This window comes from Chaetodon trifascialis, chromosome 2, assembly GCF_039877785.1.
Source record: "Chaetodon trifascialis isolate fChaTrf1 chromosome 2, fChaTrf1.hap1, whole genome shotgun sequence".
Lineage (NCBI taxonomy): Eukaryota > Metazoa > Chordata > Actinopteri > Chaetodontiformes > Chaetodontidae > Chaetodon > Chaetodon trifascialis.
The window spans coordinates 17,100,181-17,123,178 of NC_092057.1; the positions used below are offsets into that span (position 1 = coordinate 17,100,181).

General features: G+C 41.1%; 1 protein-coding gene across 1 annotated transcript in view; it reads right to left on the minus strand.

The window, feature by feature from the left end:
• Positions 1-5,582: 5,582 nt before the first annotated feature.
• LOC139341121 (cytoplasmic phosphatidylinositol transfer protein 1-like) overlaps positions 5,583-22,998 on the minus strand; it is a 70,896-nt gene continuing 53,480 nt past the window's right edge. The window contains exons 3-9 of the mRNA XM_070977477.1: positions 19,151-19,239; positions 17,948-17,955; positions 17,024-17,095; positions 12,985-13,080; positions 12,167-12,322; positions 11,584-11,647; positions 5,583-9,493 (exon numbers count right to left, since the gene is read on the minus strand). Of these exons, the coding sequence (XP_070833578.1) occupies positions 9,135-9,493; positions 11,584-11,647; positions 12,167-12,322; positions 12,985-13,080; positions 17,024-17,095; positions 17,948-17,955; positions 19,151-19,239 (844 nt within the window). The 3' untranslated portion in view covers positions 5,583-9,134. The remainder of the gene's footprint in view (positions 9,494-11,583; positions 11,648-12,166; positions 12,323-12,984; positions 13,081-17,023; positions 17,096-17,947; positions 17,956-19,150; positions 19,240-22,998) is intronic.

Below are 22,998 nucleotides of genomic sequence, written 5' to 3' on the forward strand. Positions count from 1 at the left end.
AGACAAGCTGATGTTTTCTGACAGGCCCACAGAACTCAGTGTCCCAGGTTCAGCTGCAGTGCATGGGAAGGGGTGGCTGAAAAACACGTCAGACCCAACTTCACTCCCACAGACCTGGAAGGACTCACCCTTCCAGTCCAGGAAGAACCAAAACAGGAACTAAAACCTCTGACTAAAGCACCAAGAGGAGATCAGTGAACTTCTGGGGTTGATATTGGAAAGAGGTCAGTCAGTTTCAGTGTGATGCTGCAGGAGTTCCCCCTCAAGTGTTCGTCCCACAGCATGGTTTAACATGTTGGTTTGTAGTATTTTAGTTTGGGCTGGAGATCACCGGTAGTTCAGTTATCAGGGTTTCTTAGGTTTAGATTATTTTCTCTAGGTTGCTTAGGGGAGATGAGCTGGCTTTGACGGCCCTTTGTGTGGCTGGCTCAGTGCTTACCCATCTTTTGTTCTTTTTCTTTAGAAATTCCAACTCTTTTGTTTGTTCTCTTTAAACTTTGAGTATGGTTATCTTTCTTTAACAGTAAAGCTTGTGGTTTTTCCCCCAGCTGATAACAGGTCTTGGCTTCCTTTATATGCTCTGGTCTGCGTAGGAGCCTTTGCTGTTCAGAGAGGCTGGAAGAAACATATCTATGTATCACAAATCATGACAGCCCTTTGTATGTCATAAAACAATCCCAGTGAAACCCCAAATTCAATGTGAATTTTAAATTTTTAATTAAATGAGGTTTCCCCACAATGAGAACTGTCAGTTTTTGACAAACAGAATATTTTCGACAGGCTGAACATCTTGGAGCTGATGGTGTGTCACTTAGCATTTGACTAGCTCAGCTGTGGTTTACAACCAGCCCTGTCTCTGATTAGCGACTGCAGTCAGGGAAGCACAGACTGAATTACATTTTCTGCTAACATGAGGAAATGTTGTTAATAAATGTACCTGCCAAGTCGCAAAAATGTTGATACTGAAAGTATCATTATCAGTATCAGTAAAATGTTCACTGAAAGGAAATTTCATGTTTTCTTCCAACATTGTCAGTCTTGTAATGTGGCATCCTCTTGTGGTGACTAGAGCATTACTCGCCTTTTTTTTTTTTTTTTTTTTTTTTTTTTTTTAGCTTTGCACTGACTGCATTTTGTCAATGTGAGGGAAAGATCATTCATTTCAGTTTAAAAAAAAAAAAAATAAATAACATAAAGGAAAATAATGATTTTTCCTAAACCTTAACCAAGGTGCTTATGACCACAGTCTGGGTGTGAACACTAGATTCTGATGTCATAGTCCTGCACTATGCACACCCACCATCCACTTTCCTGTGACTTTAGTGAGGTTCATAAAATGTAGAGTTAAATTCACTCAGACAAACATCGACTCAGCAGTGATTATGTTTGTCAGCACAAATTAATTATGAATGCAAATTTGTTAAATGTAATTTCGAGGAGACAGGGTTGTTAGAACAGGTTCAACTCACTGTGTGTCAAACCGAGCACAGCCATTATGTGGAACTAGACTGGGCTTAGTTGGTCTTGTTCAAATAAGACATTCAAACAAATGGAGGTTTACCAGACCTCCACACCCACCTGCATACCTGCTCCTCAGCCTCATATCAAGCCTCACCTGTCCCCAACCAACCCCTGTGTGCCCAGCCTTTTCTGTTTTTTTATCTGCTTTCTTCCATTTTGCTGTTTGCATCTGGATTCACGCTGCAGGAGGCTTCAGGCAGTGCTTATGTTGTGTTCATGATATTTCACAGTTATCATTATGACGGGTTTGTGACTTGTGAATTGCAATGTAGTTTTAAGTTGTAATTACAAATTGGAAACCTTTCTAAAAACTATGATATATGCAACTTGGCCCTTAATAGTATGAAAGTGCCTGAAAAGACAAACAATTATTGATGTCTCCCATCAGCCAAAGACCATCTTTCAATGTTATCAATCTCTAATTTAATGGATATGGTGTCACATTGTTAATGCGCAGTATTTAAATGCTCACAAGTCCAGCTCTGTAATCATACAACCGTCACAATGATGTGAGCACTGGCATGACATGGGAACCTTTTCCATCTCTGCCATCTGTCACATATGATGTGGACGTGGCAGAAGGTGCAGACTGGGCAGGTGTGAATTTCACCACTAATGAGATACACAGCAAATCTGATTCCAGTTACAGTTCATGGTGAATCTCAGGAGGAGCATGTGTTCTGTCAGCAGCATCACCAGATGGTAAGTGGTACATATGAGAGTCTATTCCTAACCTTACCTTTAAACTGACCAAAACAACAATACATGGAACTCAGGTCACTGAACTGTGAGGTGTTATTCCCAGAATTTGTTTGTTATTCACGGTGGTGGAGGAAGTTTTAGGTCAGTGTAAAAATCCTGTTACAAATAAAGTAAAAGTATGTGAGTACAATCAGGAAAAAGAACTCAATGCAGAGAAATGTCCCATGTGACTAACTGTTTTGTATTATATTGTTTGATTGTTATTCATCATGAATTCATGTAAAAGCAGGAACTAATGGAACTAACTGGAACTAATGATGACTATACCTCGACGGCAGAGTCAGCCGTGGATGGGGGCATTATGTTTCCAGGTTGCCGTCCGTCCATCTTTCTCTACTTACATACATACATACATACATACATACATACATACATACATACATACATACATACATACATACATACATACATACATACATACATACATACATACATATTTCCCTGCGCTCCACTCTCACCAGCACAATATCTCAGGAGCACCTTAAGGGAATTTCTTCAGATTTGGTTCAAATGTTCACTTGGATTCAAAGACGCTCATTGGTTTTGTTGATATTGAGCTTCAGGTGATTGTTGTTGATCCATGTGGTGAAGCTCTCTATCAGTCCTCTAGACTCCTGAATAAAATTAGCCTTTTAGTGAAGACAGCATGTTTCTCACTGGAAATTATCCTCTGGAATCATGCATTAATTAGATTCCTTCAAAGTCTTCACTACATATATTATATGAGTCTGGACAGACGTGGACGTAAATACAAGTCGACTGGTTGGCAGAGGCATACAACCACAAGGTGGTAATTCTAGTTGTCATTCTGGAATAATCTGCTGATGATTTTCTCCATTAGTTGATTGGTTGCTTTGTAAGAATTCTGAAGATAGTGAGAAATACAGTCACAGAGACCAAATGTGACACCTTCACAATGAAGGTGTCGCATTTGGTTTTGTCCAACAAACAGTCCAAACATCAAAATGATTCCAAATAAATTCAAATGATTCAAATAGTTAGTATGATAAACTTATAATGTTTATAATGTATGTTATGGCCTAGTTTTTTAAAAGGTCTTCTGCTGCTGTGACACGAAGTCTACATGGGATCATTAAGGTTTATTTGATGTTATCTCATATTGTGTCTGTTCACAAAGTCAGAGGACAGATCCAGTGGTTTGTAAATGGTCACAAAGTTTATTTACAACGTATTGTTATATAGGACGGGAAAGGAAAGGGAAATGTCGGGGTCAGAGGGGTTTGGGATCGAATAGAGGGTGAAGGTTGGGGTAGGACAGGTCAAGCAGTTTGTTTTTAGAGTTAAGAGCACCAGCTCCAGAAGATCTTACTCTGCTTCTTTTCCTTTGTGAGCTTGTGAAAAGAGAAATACAGAATGTTTTCATTTCACTTCCAAAAGTCTGAAGTCTGAACAATTGATGTTATACCATAGAAGCCTTTTAATATTGTAGTAACTGTACTTTGTAGATTAGTGTGTTTTTAAGTTTCAGCTCATAATTGTGAGTCTTTACAGTGACTACTAATCTCTGACTGGCGCCTCAAATTGATCTACAAAATCACAGTTCTACAAAATGTCAAATGAACAGTAACATGAGAACTAAAATGAGAATGAAGGTTTTGATGATGTTGAAAGCTATTTCACTTCTAATGGCAATGATGATAAACTTAATATATGCAGCATTTGTTAAAAGAAAGTTACAAAGTGGTTGAACCAGCATTGGAACATATCAGGACTGCAATGAGGCAAAAAAAAAAAAATAATAATAAAAAATAAGTGTGTGCGCGAGAGACAGAGATAGTAATAGATCATGTTTCTCATGGTGTCATTTATCATTATATTCCATTAATCTCCAGCACTCTCTTATTGCATTTGGTAGCACTATCATTCATACACACAAACACCTGATCTCAGATTATGTGCGTCTCTGACAGAATCAGCAGGTGGAGGCTGTGGCTGCAGGTTGATGGCAAAGGCTAACACTGAAGGTTCAGGATTCTGCTTTTTACCAGTCTGTAGATGGAGTCTGAGCCTGCAGGATGTCTCAAAGGCTTTAGTTTGAGGGTATGCTTAAATTGTATGACGGAGGAGGGGGGCTACAGCTTTCTGGCAGCAACTGCAGATGAAGGATCTGGTTGTAGCTATCTGTCACAAATTGCAGTTGGAGGCTGCAGCTGAAGGTTAGAAACAGAGGCTGTAGGTAGAGGATTGGGTGGCACTTTTTGCGCACAAAGCCTGCAGGTGAAGGTTCAGGTTGCAGCTTTCTGCCAGAACCTGCAGATGGTGGCAATGACACCAGGTGATGACAAAGTCTGTAGGTGGAGGCAGCAGCTGTAGGTTGCTAGCAGCTGTCAGAAGCTGCAGTTGGAAACAGTGGTTTTTGGCTGTGGCTGTAAGTGGAAGATCTGGTCAAAGCTTTCTACCAAAATATGCAGGGGGAGGCAGAGGCTTCAGGTGGAGGCTGCGGCTTCAGGAAAGTGGTGGAAGCAGTATGTTGAATTTTGGGCTGTACCTTTTTGCCAGTATCTGCAGGTGGATACTGTAATTGCAGTCTGCAGGCTGTAAGTAAAGGCTCAGGTCTCAGGTCTATTACAGAATCTGACAGTGGAGGTCATGACTGCAGGTTGATGGCAGGTCCTCTAGGTAAAGGCTCTATACAACATGGACCTGAAGACAACACTTTTCTACCAGCACAGACAAAGCTAAAGGGTCTTCCTCTGAAGACGATGAGGAATGGAATAAAACGGCTAATGAAAAAAAAAATATATATTTTAAAGATTCAATATAGTAAACCAATGCTTAGACTGTAATGTTGAACTCATTTTGGAACCAAAACAGAACTTAAACTGTAAAATGACCCATTTGAGTAGTTTAGAGCTTTCTAAAAAAATATTGTAGTTATTTTGCAGCGAGATAATGTAATAATGCATGTATATTTAAAGGTACAGGTCAGAGTGAGCAGACAATATGTTTTACTAATCTTAAATTTGCTTGTGTATTTTTTCACTGTATGTGTATCAGGCCAACGTTAAGTAAACTTTGCTGACATCTTGCTACAGGCAGAGCGTTTTTTCTTATTGTCCCCAACATTAAGTTTTTTCAAAGACCCAAAATCATTAAAAGTGCCCTTTCTCATGCCCTATTTAAGTCCAAAATCTTCTTTGTGTACATTAGGTATATGTCTAAGCACTGTTAGGTGAAGATCACCATCAGCTGGTGGTAAAGAGGGCAAACAGAAGGATAAAGCATGCATAAAGGGTGACGTGAAACATGCACAGGTAACAGAATGAATAAAAACACTGTTGCAATGACTAGTAAAGTTTATTTGTCTATTTCAGAAAAAGTAAAACAATAATTACAACAATGAACCAAATTAACCTCAAAGAGCCGTAAAAATATAACAAATACAATAATAGTTAAAGTGGACGTAAGAACTAAGGGTGACTTCCAGCAACCAAACACCAATGGCACTTCTGGGACCCGTTTCACACAGCAGGATTAATGTAGAAAGCTGGATAAGCTTGGACAGCAACTGATCTCCAACACAGAGTGAAGTAGACGGAGCTGTTGCTGGTTTCACTCAGTGCAGGTGGACAGCTAACGCAGTGATCCTGGCTGGTGAGACTGGCCCCAGTTATCAGGAGACAGCACAACAGCCTGGCGGAATGTAAACTGCATCATTAGAAGGGAAGAGGAGTGAAATGCTTGGTCCTTTTATCCAACGAACTAAAGATAAACTAACATAGATTTTCCTTCAAACAATACAGCAACCACTAAATCAAAGTACAGCAGGTTTATTACAAAAAGAGAAACAACAGAAAAGCCAATCACTGCTCAATTAACATGTCAAGTATACAGCAAAGCAGCCACTAAAAAGAAAAGCTTCATTTCATTCTACAACTTGTACAAATCAATTTGCCCTGCAGGGTCACCAAAAGCAACTGGAGAGTCAAAAGTGCAACACTACAATGAGGAATATCTTGATACTTGATTGCGAAGAGTAAACTAAAATGAATTCAGTATCCTCAATGGATGTGAATGACCTCATAGATACAGATGCTAATTACTCCGAGATTAAAGCAAACCTTTAATTATGACTGTGAAGATGTTATCCTTATCGCACACACACTAAAGAAGACCCTTCTCTGTCTCTTTGTGCACATTCATGTCACATCAGTAATGCAACTTGGAACAGATTCCATGTAAGAAAACCTACTATATTAGTCATTAACAACAGTATTTACAATACCTACTATGTTACTCTTTTAAACAGAGCAGAGCTTAATGTTACACAATTGGACATTTTGCATTACTTTTAATAGCCCGTGGTAGATCAACATATCCCTGGATCTCTGTGTTCCTGACAAGAGAGATGGTCAATACCAGAGTTGTAAGTATGTATAATCTATACATAATAGATCAATACAGAGGGCCAATAACTGGTATATAACATTTTTATCCTCAAAAGGCAAAGACAAAAGCTACAGTTACAGATAAATAGCTACAGTTGTTTTGTTTTGTTTTTGTTTGTTTTTTTTTTTAACAAAAGCCAGTGAGAAACTGTACATAATATTAACAGGATTTTGTGGCAAGACCGCTGAGGACTCTATTATCGACCTGCTCTTTTCGAAGTCACCATGCTGTATTATAGGACTTTGGTCCAACAAACCCAACAAGACTGTGTAAGATATGAACATTTCTTCTTTGTCAAATAAGGTGTCAAATATTGGAAAGTGCATTTGCACAGTAAGGTTGGAAGTAATTGGCATGGAGAGGGGAACAAAAATGTGTTCATTTTCTAAAATATAATAACAAGTTAGCCCTGTTACTTGAGAAACTGGTAATGTAGTTTGATATGATTCATTTGATCTGATGATGTTGTAGTTCAGCTTCTATACTGTAGCTCACTTTTAGTCTGGGTTAAATTCAACATTTGAGATAGAAAACAGGCAAAGAAATGCAATCAAATTTTGTGTCTCCATAGATAAAATAGAACAGATTTTGGTTTACACACATGTAGGCGATGATATAGTAGTTGCATGCAGAGGCACTGAGTTGAAAGCGTTTGTAGACCGATATTTTCGGGGCATGCTCACGTTTCACTCGAAATCTGTTTTTTCTTATTATGCAAAATTAGTACAGAGGTTCCAAGTTGGCATTCACTTTTTTCATAGCATTGCATCACCAAATATACTGTTCCAATCCATTCATTTGCAGTATATACATATATATGTCACATAATATGTATATATGTTGTGAACAATCCATGCAGCATATAAAACTCTCTTTGAGTAATATCATTGTAGGGAAAAAGGGGGTTCATTAGTAACTTGCTCTCCTGATGTATTTGTTTCTCCTTCAGGGTTTTAGATGTTAATTTGCAACATCAGAAATAATGGGTCACTGCAAAGTATGTTTTCTGTGACCACTGCAGTACTGGCTCAGTATCACCAAGCAGCGCCACCAAAGCAAAGGTGTCAGCACTTCTGCAAATTTTCTGCAGCTAACAAAGCACATGCTCAAGTCAGCTTGATGCACGTGCCCTCAAATCAAGCTTTGAGTCTTCCTTACCTCCACTGTGCACAAAGCTCAGTCAGTGCTTAATGCCGCCCCCCCCCCCCCCCCCCCAAAAAAAACATGGCCTTGTTCCTACATATGACATTAAAGTGATTTGCTGATTTGCTGAAATTCCATCACATTTTATGTCACATGAGTTGTCCAGCATTAGTTTCAGGCAACATTTTTATTTTGTGTTTTCTGTTGTACTAACCTCTCAGCCAACTTGAGTAAGATATATGCAGTAATAAACTAAAAAACAAATTCATTTTTAGCCATTAAACTGTCATGCTACAACCGCAAAAGCAGATATAACAACAGCTTAATCTCACTAATATGCAAATCCTCCAAGGTTTCTGGTGTGTAAACATTCTACTGGTTAAGTAGACTGATATAGTACATACAATAGTTGCTGTATTGTAAAACCCGTGGAGGTATAAAATGTGGCTGTTTGGCAATAAGCAGGGAGAGAAAGGTACAGTAACATCCCTGCCTTTGGAGTGTGAGCCAGGGAGAATTGGGTAGACCTGAGGTGTAAACGCTCTATGATTGTACTGATTTTGCATCTGTCATGTAATTGGATTTCGGATGGACAGGATGGGTGAAATCGGATCCGCAGGCCAGTTTGGACGGCTCAGGAAACAGTTGTGAAATGGTTCTATTATGAGGACACTTTGCTGTCTTTCTGGTGTGTGTTACACTAACATATTAGGTCTAATGTGCTACTCTAGTTTGTGACATTGATTTCATTTCTAATTCAGTGCATTTGGCCTGAAAAATGACAATATTCCTTAATCTGAACACATTGTCAGAACTAATAAACACCAGTGGCTCTGTGGTGCTAAGGCAGCTACTTCATAGTTCAATAGTTTGAAAGCAATGAGCTTGTCTGATTGAAGAAAACATGACTACGGAAACACTAAGAGTAATTTATCAATATATACATAAGAAACTGCCGCTCAACAAAGTTAATTATGAATGCTCTTTGTTTTGATTACACATCACAGGTGGCTGTTAAAATACATGAGACGTGACTGGCTAGACTCACAGGAAGAGGAAGTAAGCCACATCAGGTGGCTGAGCCTACAGCTGCCTGGATGGCTTTAACAACACTGATGAAGAATTCTAAAGTGATTGCTGTGTGTCCAGTGTTATGGCAAATCATGTGATATGGCTAGAGAACTTGAACATCTGGGCACTGGTGATTGGAGGTTAGGCTAGTCTTGTTGGGCTACTAAGACAGTGGCATTGGGGGAGTAAGTAAAGCAAGGCGTTGGGGAAGACATCCCAAGGTTCCTTTACTGCTCATCCATCTCAGCAAGATCAGAGTTGGAGGAGGGTGGTGTGGATGTTTGGAGGTGATTTGAAAGGGGTTGTGGGCCCTGGTTAGAGCCCTGGGGGACGTCACTCGGGACAGGGTCGGGAAGGGTCAGGGTTTCTGGAGCAGACTTTTTGCGGGGTCGGTCCTTGGGGACAGAGAGGGACTCAGGCGCATCAGTGCACATGGGGGTGGAGGGGGCGCTGGCAGGGCCGGTGAGGGCACAGGAGGACAGGGACGTCTCGCTGATGGAGATTGATGGGGGAAATATCCCGATCTTCTGGTTTGTGGCCTCCTGGATGGTGCGCTCAAACTCTCTCACCTCATCCATTGTCATGTCTGGATTGGAAAAAGATAAATTGAGACTAATGAGAGGAAGAATTGGGAAAGTATATCTATAGCTATATATCTCTATCTAGCTATCTAGCTAGATAGAGATATATATTGCTTGAGAAAAAAGGACTGGAACTGTAGTTTTTAAACACAAGTCATTATTAAAGCCACAGGCATACCAAGAAAAACAAAGATTGAAAACCCCCCCCCAAAAATTAAGATTTTTTATCAGCTCACATCGTGTTACTTTAATAACTAAGACATTTCTAGTGCTCATTTGCGCTGCCTCATGTTTCCTAGATACCTTCTCAAAGTTTTGGGAAATGTTGGCAGAGTTGAATTATTCTATTCTTTACATATTCAACAGTTCATGTGTGCATCGTTTGATTTCATGTAGAATGGGTAGAATGAGTGCATGTATGTGGACAGTTATATGCAACTGTGATAACTTCCTTCACAGACACCAGTGGTTCAAATATGAGACAGAGGAGAGGCAATGGAGTAAAGAAACAATGAAAAAAAACACATACGCTTGCTTTGTCATGGATCTCTATGCCATCCAGTGAAGATGGGTTTGTTGTGGAATGCTCTTGCTGCTCATGGCAATTTACGACTTTAATGTTGGTTTTCTCATGCATTTGTCTCTCGTAATCCCGCACATCATCCAAAGTCATATCTGGAAGAAGGGGGGAGGGGTGGAACGGAGGATCGAAACATTGGTAACTCCTCTATAACTGCACTCCAGTTGACGGACAGGTGTGGAAGGAGAAGGTTAGGTGGCAAACGTGCATTCCATGGGTGAGTACAGAGTTTTTAACGGATAATTACAGCTTTTTAAAGTTAAAAACTTTAGCGGCCATCGTGCTTGCTTCCCATGACCCAGAGAGTTTACAGGAGACAGGAAGTATGAGGTCAAGGACTCTTCAAGATTAAGTAGAGATTACGGAAAAGCATGAAAAATCCACACCAAACGAAGAGGTTGGATCATTGGAAGCACAAGAAAGCAACACCTGGAAGGGCTCACTAACTGTGGAAAGATTTAGGGAGTATTTCAAGCATCCAAGTTGTAGGGAGTTGCGGTATAATGGAGGAGAGAGGAGGAATATGTTTCATGGCAAAGATAAAGGGCTTGTTGTCGTTATGCCCTGCAGCTATGGAAAAAGTTAAACAGTAGAGAGTGAGCGAAACAGGGCTGCCTCGTGTGCAGACAGACTCTCAGAGAACCCGACAGCGGCAGCTTTCATGTTTCAATGAGTGCATCATTCTTAACTGATGTAAATTTCCAATCGCTCCTTCATGTAACTGCAGCAGATTGGTTGGCAAGGTTTATACCCCTAATACAGGTTTGGTAAGCATAAAGAAGCCTTTTTTCTTGCTACTTTATATTTGGCTTTTTATGAAAAACTGCCAAATTGAGTTAAAATGAGTGCAACAGTATTACAGCACTTAAACCAGTGCTGTGTCTAAGCTGAGTCTCAAACTGATACATATGAATTTCTCCGACATGAAACATGAAATAGAGTGTAAGAGTTAATTGTATTGTTAAGGTATCATGTGAAACAAACACTGACCACATCTGTCAGGACAGGAGAGTGTTTGTCATTAGTGTGTTAGTTGTAAACCCAAGGGGAGGACACAAGTTGTTGGAGGATGAGAAGCACTGGCAGTGATGAGGTTAGATGCAGGTCGAGTGATTTTTCATGCACACTGACAAGTAAATAAACAGCAATCACACAGTAATTTAAGTAACGATGAAAAATAAGTTACACTTTAAGAGGGTTTGAAAATCTAAGTGCATGCAAATACATGGAAAATTTTAAGCATTTCTTTACTATTTATGTATTCCTTAAACGCTCACATAAGTGGTTATTCATAATACACAAAAATGAAAAGTGGCTGCATTGATCTGTAAATACAATTAAGATGATCTATATTTATTTATATAAGTAAACTCAATACTATTGTGAAGGCAATACATTCTTTATAATTTGGTGTGAGCAAATGGTCAATGACTGAAAGGCTGATATGTGCCAATGGTTGTAAATCAGCTGGAGTGTGTTGGCAGCAGGACTGCAGAAAAAGGCCGATGGACCTACCAATCCATTCATCCACCCAGGCAAACGCCTGCCTATGTCCCAGCAGCAGCACATCCCGAACCACCTAGAACACCACACAATGACCACGTCAGAACAGGGTTACCCAGGCAACATCTTTTTATCATTCTATGTTATGTTTAGAGGCAAAATAATCAATATTCAGCCTGCAGGAGTGCAGTCATGGAGGCAAAGGTCCTTCTCATCTTTAGGATTTTAAATCAGAATTCAGGCTCAGTGGCAGGAGTATTGCAAGCAGCTACCTCGAAATAAATTCGTAATTAACCACGAATTTTAATCTATCCAACTGCCAACCAAAATGCAGTGTGAGCCAAACATGTTGAGTTTACACCTATGACAGGTTGTGAATTCCATCTGGCACTTATTGACCATTGCCGTTTTCCATTAAACAAGACATCACAGCACAGCTGTCAGCACAGATGATGCAAAACTGCAATCAGCCAAAAAACACATTTCATTAATTCTTGTGTTCGGTGTCCAATTGCATTTTGAACAGCACATTTTAACCAAATGGCTTGGACTGGGCTAAAAGAAAGCAACTTAAAATGAAAGACCTAACACTCACCTTGTGTACAAACTGCTCCACACGGGTCTGCAGACCCCACACCTCGAACTTGACGGTGACCAGTTTGTACGAGCACATGATGGGATCATGGGTGTCCCTCCAGCCCTCTTGAAGAATCCCCCGTGACGTCTTGTCTGACTTGAAATATCTCAAGTCCTGTAATGGGGTTAAAATGAACAGACACGCGCAAACAAAAACACACTTTTAATCTTACAATAATTAACCGAAACCTTCAGGCATAATTGTTTCTATACCCAAATGATTAAACAAGACCCACAAGACACACACACAAGGGAGAGCCTAAAATTAGATGCATGACTGAATGTCTGTATTAAATACCATTCACATTAACCCCTCTGGTCCATGGAGAATTTCTATGCAGGCTCATTAGAGCTGAGGCAATCTGCTATCCATCCGCTCTGAAGACAATTAGCAGCTCTCACACTTCACAGAATCAGAAGTGCAGCTGCTAGACAAGTGGGATTGAGGTCTCAAGTGCCGAAAGTTTTTATTAGAGTTAGCGTTTGGGCTTCAACAAATTTAACTGATAATAATAACAATAACAACAACATGTTATTATCTCCCCCGTGAGGATCATCATAGGGATAGAAGAAAATACTGTATACAAAACGATTTAGACTCAGAGAAAACTTGTATGAGTAAGATCACAACACGACAGACACTTTCATCTGAAGCGCGTTGTTTTACTACTGCAGTCCAGACTGAGCACCACACTCACACCCCCCCATTCGTGTTTGCTCCCAGTAGCCATGTGAACTTCTACACACACACAGACACACACACCTACACAAGCTCACCTCGGATTCTTTATAGTAGCGCTCTGGGATCTCATCGTAGGCGATGTCGATGAAACACACCTCCCTCTCCTGATCCTTCAGCTCGGTGTCAAAGATCTGAAAACAGAACAGATCGGTTTGCCAACTGCAGCCTCTGGCTGACAATCATCGCATATAAAAATACACCTCAGAAATGTGTCTTTTCCAGGTTGTATCATGCCAGCCTTGCTGCTTGACTCAAAGGTTGGAAATTATTCAGACTGTTACTAATGCTTGACTGTCTATCTCTCTGTCCCAGCATCACTCAGCCAAACTCTAGAAACTATACTGTACTTCTTGACACAGCCACAAGGTGGTGCTCCATACCCACATCTTCTATTTGTTACTATGCCAAATGACACACTGCAATTACTGTTTCATGTGTTCACAGTCAGCTGACTGAACAAAATGTGAGTGCAGCCTTATTGCCTTCTTAGCTTTTACTATTTTTATAATCATTCTTCATTACATCTAATGCTGTCGATAATGAGAAACATTTTACTACAATAAACTATGAATTCACATGTTTGCACTGTACGACATTCATATACTTTTATGCATTTCGCTGTTTATCAATCCATCCTTTGTCCTGAAGTCTTACACAGACTTACATTACTTCCTGGAGACTTACCCCAACCATAACCATAACCACTACTTGCCTAACTCTTATCCTAACCCTAACCTAAACATGACCTTACCCCAGTCTTGACCCTAAAATGTAATGATTTACATTACTGGGACCTGCATTTTGTCCCCACAATGTGACTGTGTAAACAGATTTAAGTCCCTGCAACGTGTGTAATACATGAGTAGACACACACATACTGTACACACACGCACAGTATCTCACCTGACCATCTTTGAGCAGAACTCTCAGTGCTTGCCATATTGCCACAAGGGAAGGTCTACGTGTGTGTGCATTTAAAGTGAGATTAGAGGCCAAAGGCTTCATTTAAGGGATTATTCATCTTTAATTTAACTGAAGGCAGGCTGCTGGAATATTGAAATGAATGAAAACAAATCATAAGAAAGAGATAAGGGTGGGGAGAGGGGGGCAGTTGCATTTTGCCAAGATAAAAAAGACTCCAAGGGGTAGGTGATAAGGTATTACGATATCGATATATATCATAATTACAGTACTTTATCTGTATTTGAAAAGTTTACTTTTTTTTACATTAACATGTAAGGCAGCTCCCGTGTTTATTACTTACTAAACTATCAGTGATGCCTTCCCATCTTTTTTAATGTGAACTTTCTCTGCTGATACATCTCCATCCATCTACTGTGTACATCCTCCCTGTTTCTCGCTGCATCTTTTTCCATCCCCTCTGAGGGTGCATGCTGTCATTTACAGTGTGGATGAGCACTGCTGGCACAATAAGGGTGATGTGTCAGCATGCATGAGTGCAGCCATGCAACAGGGGAGGAGACTGGGATGAAGACGGCTGGAGAGAGGCAGAGCGGGAAGAGAGGAGGAATGGAGGAGGTAAACAATGAGGTGGACGTGTATGCAGAGGCTGTCAAGGAGAAGGGAGGAGGAGGGAGAAAGGGGATGAAGTGAGAGGAGAAACATGGGTTTGAGAAGCGAATGGAAAAACATCTGCAATGAGCATATACACATTATTTTACCAAATATAAATACATGAGTGTACTAATCAATTGGTCCTTGCTCATGTAATAATTGAAGCATTATCACGCAAAGTAAAATTACATTACGTTCATCAATCAGTAACATGTGACCTTGTTTAAACTTGTAAAGTAGCAGTATCAGTAGTACTCAGTGTCATGTGAATACTATGTGCTGAGCACTGTTTCAATGTGTATGCCAGCATTTGTTGGTACACTTTGTCAGTTTTCCAATAAATACTCAAAACACACACAGACAGACAGAATGTGGTAATCTCAGTACAAAGCAGGGAATTTGTCCTAAAATGCCCCTCAGCGACGGCCCCTGAAGGCTGATAGTAATCAAAGGCTAAATAAAAAATTGGATTGGACTGCACTTCATTATCCTCCAAAGGGAGAATCCACACAAAACAGACCAATCTCACTCAAGACATGCGTGAGAGACTTATTTAACAGCATAAATAAGGCTGAGAGTTTTGTTAAACCTAAAGTAACTTATTTAAGGAACAGGAAGAATGTAGTACATATGCTGTTGAGGACTGGAGGGAGCTTTAATGGGCATGACATAGACTGTAGTGTTGCATCAGACTGGCCATGTGTTATCACTCGTGACTTGTTTACAAAAACCCACAAGAACGAAACATTAAATGGTGCCAAAGGGCTGAAAATGTATAACACGGAAAAAGAAAAGAGAGGAAGAATGAAAAAGCAGTTTTTTCTCATTCTGCCCGCTGTGTAGTTCAGGGATCCTTGGAGAGATCACAAGAGCAACATGAGCCTCAGGACACATGTTAAAGCTTAATGTGTGAATGTGTGTGTGTGTCTGACGTCGCACAGCACTGTGAAACTCTGCATGTCGTGTAATGTTACTGTAGCCTCCATTCAGACGGTGCATGACGTCCACTCACACACCCACTCATTTCCTGTCCACGCTTCCATGATTGTCCTCCTTCACTTGTACTATTTCGGAATCCTTTCCTCTCAGTAAGTCCTCCTATTTCCAGCTGTTCTTTCAACACACAGTGTTGAGACACCCCGAGCAGACGGGTATATGCTACGCCATCAGAACCCCCACGTGGGAAAACATGACACTTGATAAGAAAGAATGTTGTTACATGAATGTTCAGAACAAAGCAGCGCACAGCTGCATTATTATTTCACAGCACCCGTTACAGTAAATACACCTCACACGCTTATGAAGCTGGTAATACAATGTCATCGAGCTTCTTGTTTGTTTGCCCTGAAGATGTTACACAAAGTAGTGCAGCTGCGTCATTGAGTCATTGACTTGAGCGTGTGCGCATAGACGATGATGTGCACAAACATATTTATGCAATAGAACTGCGATTTATCTCAGTCTTTACCCAGAAACTGCACTGGCTGCAGGCGAATTCTGGTACGTTTAATGAAAAAGTCTCTGCTCTGTCGCCTTGTCTTGTCAGGCCAAACAACCATCAATCTAAAACATCACCACATGTTTAATGTACACTGACAGTCTGTCCATTTTGGTCTCCCTCTTTACTTTATGAGAACTTGTATAATCTAATCTGCGACAAGACACTTGAGCAACGCTGGGAGCCATTCCTCCCTTACACAGTCGCAGAATCGCTGACAGTTTCAAGCGAAACAGTAAAGTTAACCTGCTGGTGATCCACCATGATCTATTTCCAGCTATGAGTCTGTTGCCCACCCCTGTTCTTATTCCTCACTGTCCAGACAGTGGCAGCATTTCATATGATGACTAATGCCCCTGTAAACTGGAGAGTGGAGTAAAATATAGAGAGAAAAAGAGTAGTCCAGCAGCCCAAATGAATTTAGCTGTCCAACAAGTAGATCAGTTTTTGGCAGACGCGCAAGGCGCATTGTATAGTTGGCATTATGATACAACGGGACTGCACAGGAGGCTCTGTGAGCTGCCAAATCTGCCCAGATGGTTTTACTTATGTCGCCGTCATAGAGGTCTTGATTTCAGCCATATGTCTGCTGTGAGATATTTTGTGTTTAGCACTGGCCTATTTTGCTGTCTATATCGCTGTATAAGATGGACAGAAGGCAGGCAGAGTTATATTAAGCTGAGAGATTTGTACGAGAGCTGGAGCCTGACTAATGAATTGACTGGGCCAATGTGCTGATAGAAGCTTATCGCTGTGTATGTCAACCAGTTAGTAACAAGACACTGCAGTAAAGAAAATGCAAAGATATGCTGGTGGTAAAACAATGAAGCAATTACATCTTCCAAAATTAAAACCTCATATTACACACACACACACACGCACACGCACACGCACACGCACGCACACGCACGCACGCACGCACGCACGCACACACACACACACACACACACACACACACACACACACACACACACACACACACACACACACAGTGTACTCACATTGTCATTGCAACCTTTGTTGTCTTCATATTTTGTCTCTATGTGGATGGAGAACTTGGGCAGGAATGAGCACTGTGGATAAAGAAAGAAAAATAAACAATTACATTACATAAAAAGCTATTGAGTTGAACCCAACTTATAGCTGTCGTTGTTTTACTGGCTTTAAAAGACTAAATAAAGAGAAAGTTAAACCTCCTTACTCCTGGTGATAATGCAGATGGAGTCACAAGATTTGGTTTGACGTCTTACATCTTTCAAAGTACTTTTACTGCATTAAGAATGACGGTTGACGCTGCTGTTGGAACCTTCTGTCTCTCCTTTGCAATTCAGGCTTTGATTACAATTTCTTTCTCTTTGTGAAAATTGACAAAAGCCAAGACAATTGTTGAGGCTTTTCTGATTTGTTTTTTTTTTCTTAAAACTGATCTTGGCACGGGTGGATTTACACTGACTCACACATGAACACAGAACGCACCCACACGTTAACAGAGACAATATCAGGCATTCTGTCACCACAGCAGTTTTGTCTTTCCCCTCTTATCCCTGAACCCTAAAGCGGCGTGACTCATGCATTTCTTACTCATGTGTCTTCAAAATGTGTCAGCCTGTTATGCCAAAGCTTCATGTGTTTTCAGGGGTTAATCACAGGTCACACAGGAAGCTCTGCTCATTGGCAAAGACATGTCCATTGGTGTGTGTGTGCGTGTGTGTGTGTGTGTGTGTGTGTGTGGGTGTGGGTGTGGGTGTGTGTGTGCATTTGTGTTGGGGTTGGAGGGGTCTGTTGATTCTGCTTTAACACTCATAAAAGAATTTTCCATGCCACCATATCCAATATAATTAAGTCCGAAATCACTGCCAATTTGGCAATTTGTGTAAATATGGTGCACAAAAAAAAGTAGAGAAACAGACATAGAGGGTACTTACTGTGTATTCTACAGACCATGGCAGGAGGTGAGGTCAGAGCAGAGGCAGAACACAAGAAAAACACCATTACTTACATGGCTTGTTCAGAAGGCCACAATGTAGGAAAAAAGTGCGACACATACAGGGACTGCATAGTGACTGTCACATATCTGATACCGCACATCTTCCCCGCCTCAGTGACTTTCTCCTCTACTTTCTCTAATTTGCTCTCATCACACAGAAATTCCCTTTTATCTGTATTCCTCAGCTTGTAAAACTTCTCCCTTAGATCAGGATCATTAAAGCACCACAGAAATGTGTTCTGATCTTTGCATTCCTGACTGCTGGCTGCTTGTAATGTTGGTGATGTGCGAAGGGAAGCTTATTCCACAGCCGCATTCATTGAAAGTCAGTGTGGATCAAAAGTGTTTACTTCACGGCAAAACATGCACAGTAAATACATGTCGGCTTCAGCGTGCTTTCCCACACGCCTTCCTGGCAAACTGATGGGGTGACACACAGAAAGCCGCCATGGTGTGACTGATCAGCGTGTCATCGTCACATCTGGACCGAGCTGTCTTTAAATGTGTGTCAGCGTTACAGACTGTGAATCTATGGTGTCGCTTGTGTTTTGTCCAGAGCTGCCATCAATACTATCACCTTTTGAAGTTAAAGGTCACATCTTATTGATCCATCCTTCCTCTTTTGTCTTCACAAGGTCTCTGATTTTTCACATTTCATTTACATGCTGCTTAGACTGCTCTAAAACCGCTGATTTTCAATGCTTCACACGTCCTTCACAACCGAGCATCGGAGCGCCCTGAATTATATTCTCTTTCCTGGAGGCGCCTTTTCTTTAAAATGGATTAACAAATGCGGGACCGTGTCAGAAGTGGATGCTCCACAAACATTGTGAGCGCTCATACTATCTTTTCGCAACTCCCTAAAAACATCCAGCAAAGCACTTATAGTTCTGAGTAAACTGTTTGGACTGAAAAAAGTACTTTCTGCCCACTGAAAAGCAGTTGAGAAGCTGACCTTTAAAAAAAAAAAAAAAACTGTTTGTGTTCATGTGACTGCAGCGCTAAACTATTCCAGCCCGAGCTACTGTAGGTTCTTTCTCTACACAGGAAGAGGGCTGGAGTGCTAACATAGGGCTCTTTTTGTCACAGCAGCTAAATGGATTTCATATAATGTTTGAGTCCAGCAAACACATTTGCTTACCTGTTATGGTGTAAGGGTAATAGTTCCATGCTTTCTCTGTCACGTAGAAGATTTTAGGAACCACTGCTCGAGCCCAGCTGGGTAATTTACTGCAGAGAGACATTGAGACAGACAGACATACGAGGGGAGAGACCGTGAGCGTGCAGCCTCAGAGCAGGGGTGGGGGTGAAATCGCTATCCTTATCGCAGCAATCATCAAAAACTTGTTCCACTTGTGAAAGGAAAATCTGCTCTAACATTGAAATCAAGATTTGGTGTGAAAAGAACGCTTCCAAAAGCTTTAATTCAGAGGAGATCAAACACGAACACACATTTTTCTCCATGGTACCTTCAGACTTTTAAGTTTTGTTTCTTTTTTTTACCTGCTGTGGTGTATGTCTTCATACTGACGTTTTAGCTGAAAGCTGAGCTCTCTTTTCAGAAACACTCTGTTCACATTCACACGGTTGCACACATCCACATCTGGAAACTGCTCAGTACAATCAGTGGATGGGGGTTAAGGGCCTTGCTCAAGGTTACCTCAGTGGCGCTACTGATGGAGGGGAAAGTGTCACGCTTTCACTTTCCTCCCCATTGACTGTGTTCTGTATTAGTTTGATAGTTACAGGACCAAGTGTTGTGTTAAAAAAAAAAAAAAAGTTTAAAATATTTAAATAAAATGGTGAAAAAAAAAAAGATTCTTTATTCTGGCAAATATGAGGATTTGCTGCTTTTGTTTGTCATGTATTAGGAAAGTGAACGTCTTTGGTTTTGGAATGTTGTTCTGATAAAACAACCAATTTGAAGACATCTCCTTGTACAACATGAGTACGACGTGATGGGATGGACGTTTTGTTGTTTCTCTGTTTTTTGACGACTGTCAACAATAAATCCATTATTCAAGAGAATAATCGTCAGACTAATGAGCAAACGCTTTGGGAGGTATGGTTTTTAATCCCTTGCTAGGAGTTAGATGAGAATATTGATACCACTCTCATGTCTGTGCAGTAAATATGAATCTGCAGCCAGTTAGCTTAGCTTAGCTTAGCGCAGACTGAAAACTGGGGGAAGCAGCAATCCTAGTTCCATCTACAATACCTGTGCTGAACTCTAACTTCCTGGAGTTCACGCTGGAAAAGACTCCAGGCTGCGCCTAGCCAAATAAAATATGTCTTTCAATGATCTTGAGAGCTGCTGCTAGGCAAATCTTTAGCTGTTTCACTTTGTTTCCAGTCTTTATGCTAAGCTAACCAGCTGCAACAGGTTCATATTTAACATACAGATATGAATCTTTGTAATATTCCCATTTTATTCTGTCAGTTAGACTTCAGCCCCTTCTGGCACCCTGAACCTCTGCATAACGTCTAGCATGTGTTCACTGTTCGTAGGGGCACAGTACACTGTGTTCTAGGGTTGGGCGGTAATCCGGTAATAAGGTATCCCACGGTATCTAAAAAAAACCAACGGTATCAGTTTCATTACCGTCATTAAAAAAATGCTGTGCATATAGGTCTGTAGGGATCTAACATAATTGTAGCATCGTCATAAGAAAAATGAAGTCCACTCTGTTCAATGTATCTGGTTGAATTTTTACTCGAGGAAAAGGTGACTGCAAAAGTACGTGTTAAGAATGAACCCGAGCAATCATACAGATGTTTTAACACAGGTATGTCCAGGCGCTCATTTAGGCGCATCTGAGCAGGGTACCGTTATCTCGTCCAAGCATACGGAGAAACTCCACTGTTGAAAACAGTTTTTCAGCTTTTTTCTGCTTGCTATTGTTCTTAGCTCTCATAAAAGGACAAAATGCAAATAAAACAGTAAAATAACACTTCGGGCTGCTCAGCAGAGTCCTCTGTGAGCGCTCTGCTCATTCATGAGACGGAGCGGTGAAACTAACTGCGTGGTTACGCCGGTCAATAGCTCAGCGACCCGCCCACATTCACCATAGAAACACCAATGACGATCCAGAAGGAAGTAAGCCCAGAGATAGGTTATTGCCTGAAGAGCGCTCCCTCCACTCTAGATACCACCTCCTCTTTATGTAAACAAGCAGGACCTTCGTGATTGGTCTCAAACTAACACAGAGTCATAGGGGGAGACATTAGTAGCGTGTTTTCGGGCTGGAATATAACTTTTGACCACAAAACAGCAAATTTAAGACAAACTTTATTATTTAAGTTTTTTCATATGATACCAGGCTTTTGTGGTTTGCATGAAGTGGTGAAATCAGCAGATATGCATATATAATTTCTTGGGGTATGAATTGTGTGTTGTTTGGGTAGCAGTGCTTGGTAGAGGCTTTAGCTGAGTTTCTCCCCGTCATTCTGGTATGCTACAAAGTTACGATTGGTGCTTCTTAGCGTGAGCACTGACTGTTTGAACTGCGCGCATGTCACGCTGCCCTGCAAAGTGATTTTTAATTAGTCACAGTAATACCGTATACCCCGGGAAAATGTGGGGAAGGTTTGACGGTATCAAAATTTGGATACCGCCCAACTCTACTGTGTTCATGCTTGACATTCTGTGATCTTGAACTCTGAACTCTGCCAAGACTATAATTGCGGCTGCACTGACAACTTATTTATGAGACGTGTCAAACACAGAAGTGCACAGGCTTTCATGAGCCTGCCTTCATCTGCACTTGCTTTGACTGACATGGAAAACAATTCCTTCAGGAGGACAAAAATGGCGCCCACTGCATCGTGACTGCTGTGAATAAAACCAGCCTTTGACGGTCACATTGTGTGAACGTTGGCAGGCCTGTTCACTCTCTCCCTCTCTTTCTCTCTCCCTCCCTCCCAACAAAAGAGACTGACACTCCTCCTACACCCCCATCTGTTGATTTCTCCCATTCCCTCCTTGTTCTTTTACAGATCTTTGCCAATAGCTGCTGCGAGGGAGCCCACGTTGCCAGGCGTGCAAGCGTGGTGGGTGGCTGCTGGGAGTTTTCACACCAAAGCCTGGGATTGTATTTAGAATTCTTTTTTTAAGAAAACCTACCGTAGTTAAGTTGAACGCACCCAAAGAAAGGCAACACTTTATTAAATCAGAAAATCAATGATCCCCTCTCCGCTCTTAAGGAAGGTTATTGACAAAACAGGCGTGGAATCGGTGTTCAGGTCGGATGGGATCAGGACAGATAGCGAAGTACAGCGTGAGGCAGATTGGGAGGGCTAATGGGGCAGCTGAAGTGTGACAGAATGAGTCCAGACTGAATTCCCTGCTGGTGAATCAAGAGCTAAATGTTTAGTTGTTGCAGAGCCAGATAGATGGCTAGAAGAATGGGGCAGAACAGTGCTGAGTTATGGTCAAATCTAAATTTATTTAACGTTGCCTGATGTGAAGTAGCAGATATTTCTTTTTTACTGAATTTACTGAATTTTTCATCAACCCTGATTTTACATTGCTGACCTTCCATTTTTCACTCAGTGAGTACTTTTGATGCACAGCTCAGATAGACATACACAGATTGCACGGGGCTGTCCTTTCATGCGTTTTTCAAGCGTCTTTTTGCATTCTGTCAGGGGAGCAAACAACCCTACGATTGCATTTTCTGGACAGGGCTGAAACATTACATGGGAAACTGCGGTGCTCACACACCAATACAAAGTGAGTGGTATTCATGCATCGACTCATGTTCATCCTGATAAATGAACACTTTATCTTAACAAAATGTCAGCTACTCTGGAAAGGTCAGTGTTTGTATTCTTTCTCTCATTTGTCTGTTCTGGCTTTCCCCCTCTCGCTTTCTCTCTACCGCCGTTCCCATCATAGGCAAAGACTTGAAAGCCAGCTGTTGAATGCCTGGCCTGGGGCGAGTTTCTAAGTGTACACACTTAAAAAACACAATCGAGAGTGAAACACAG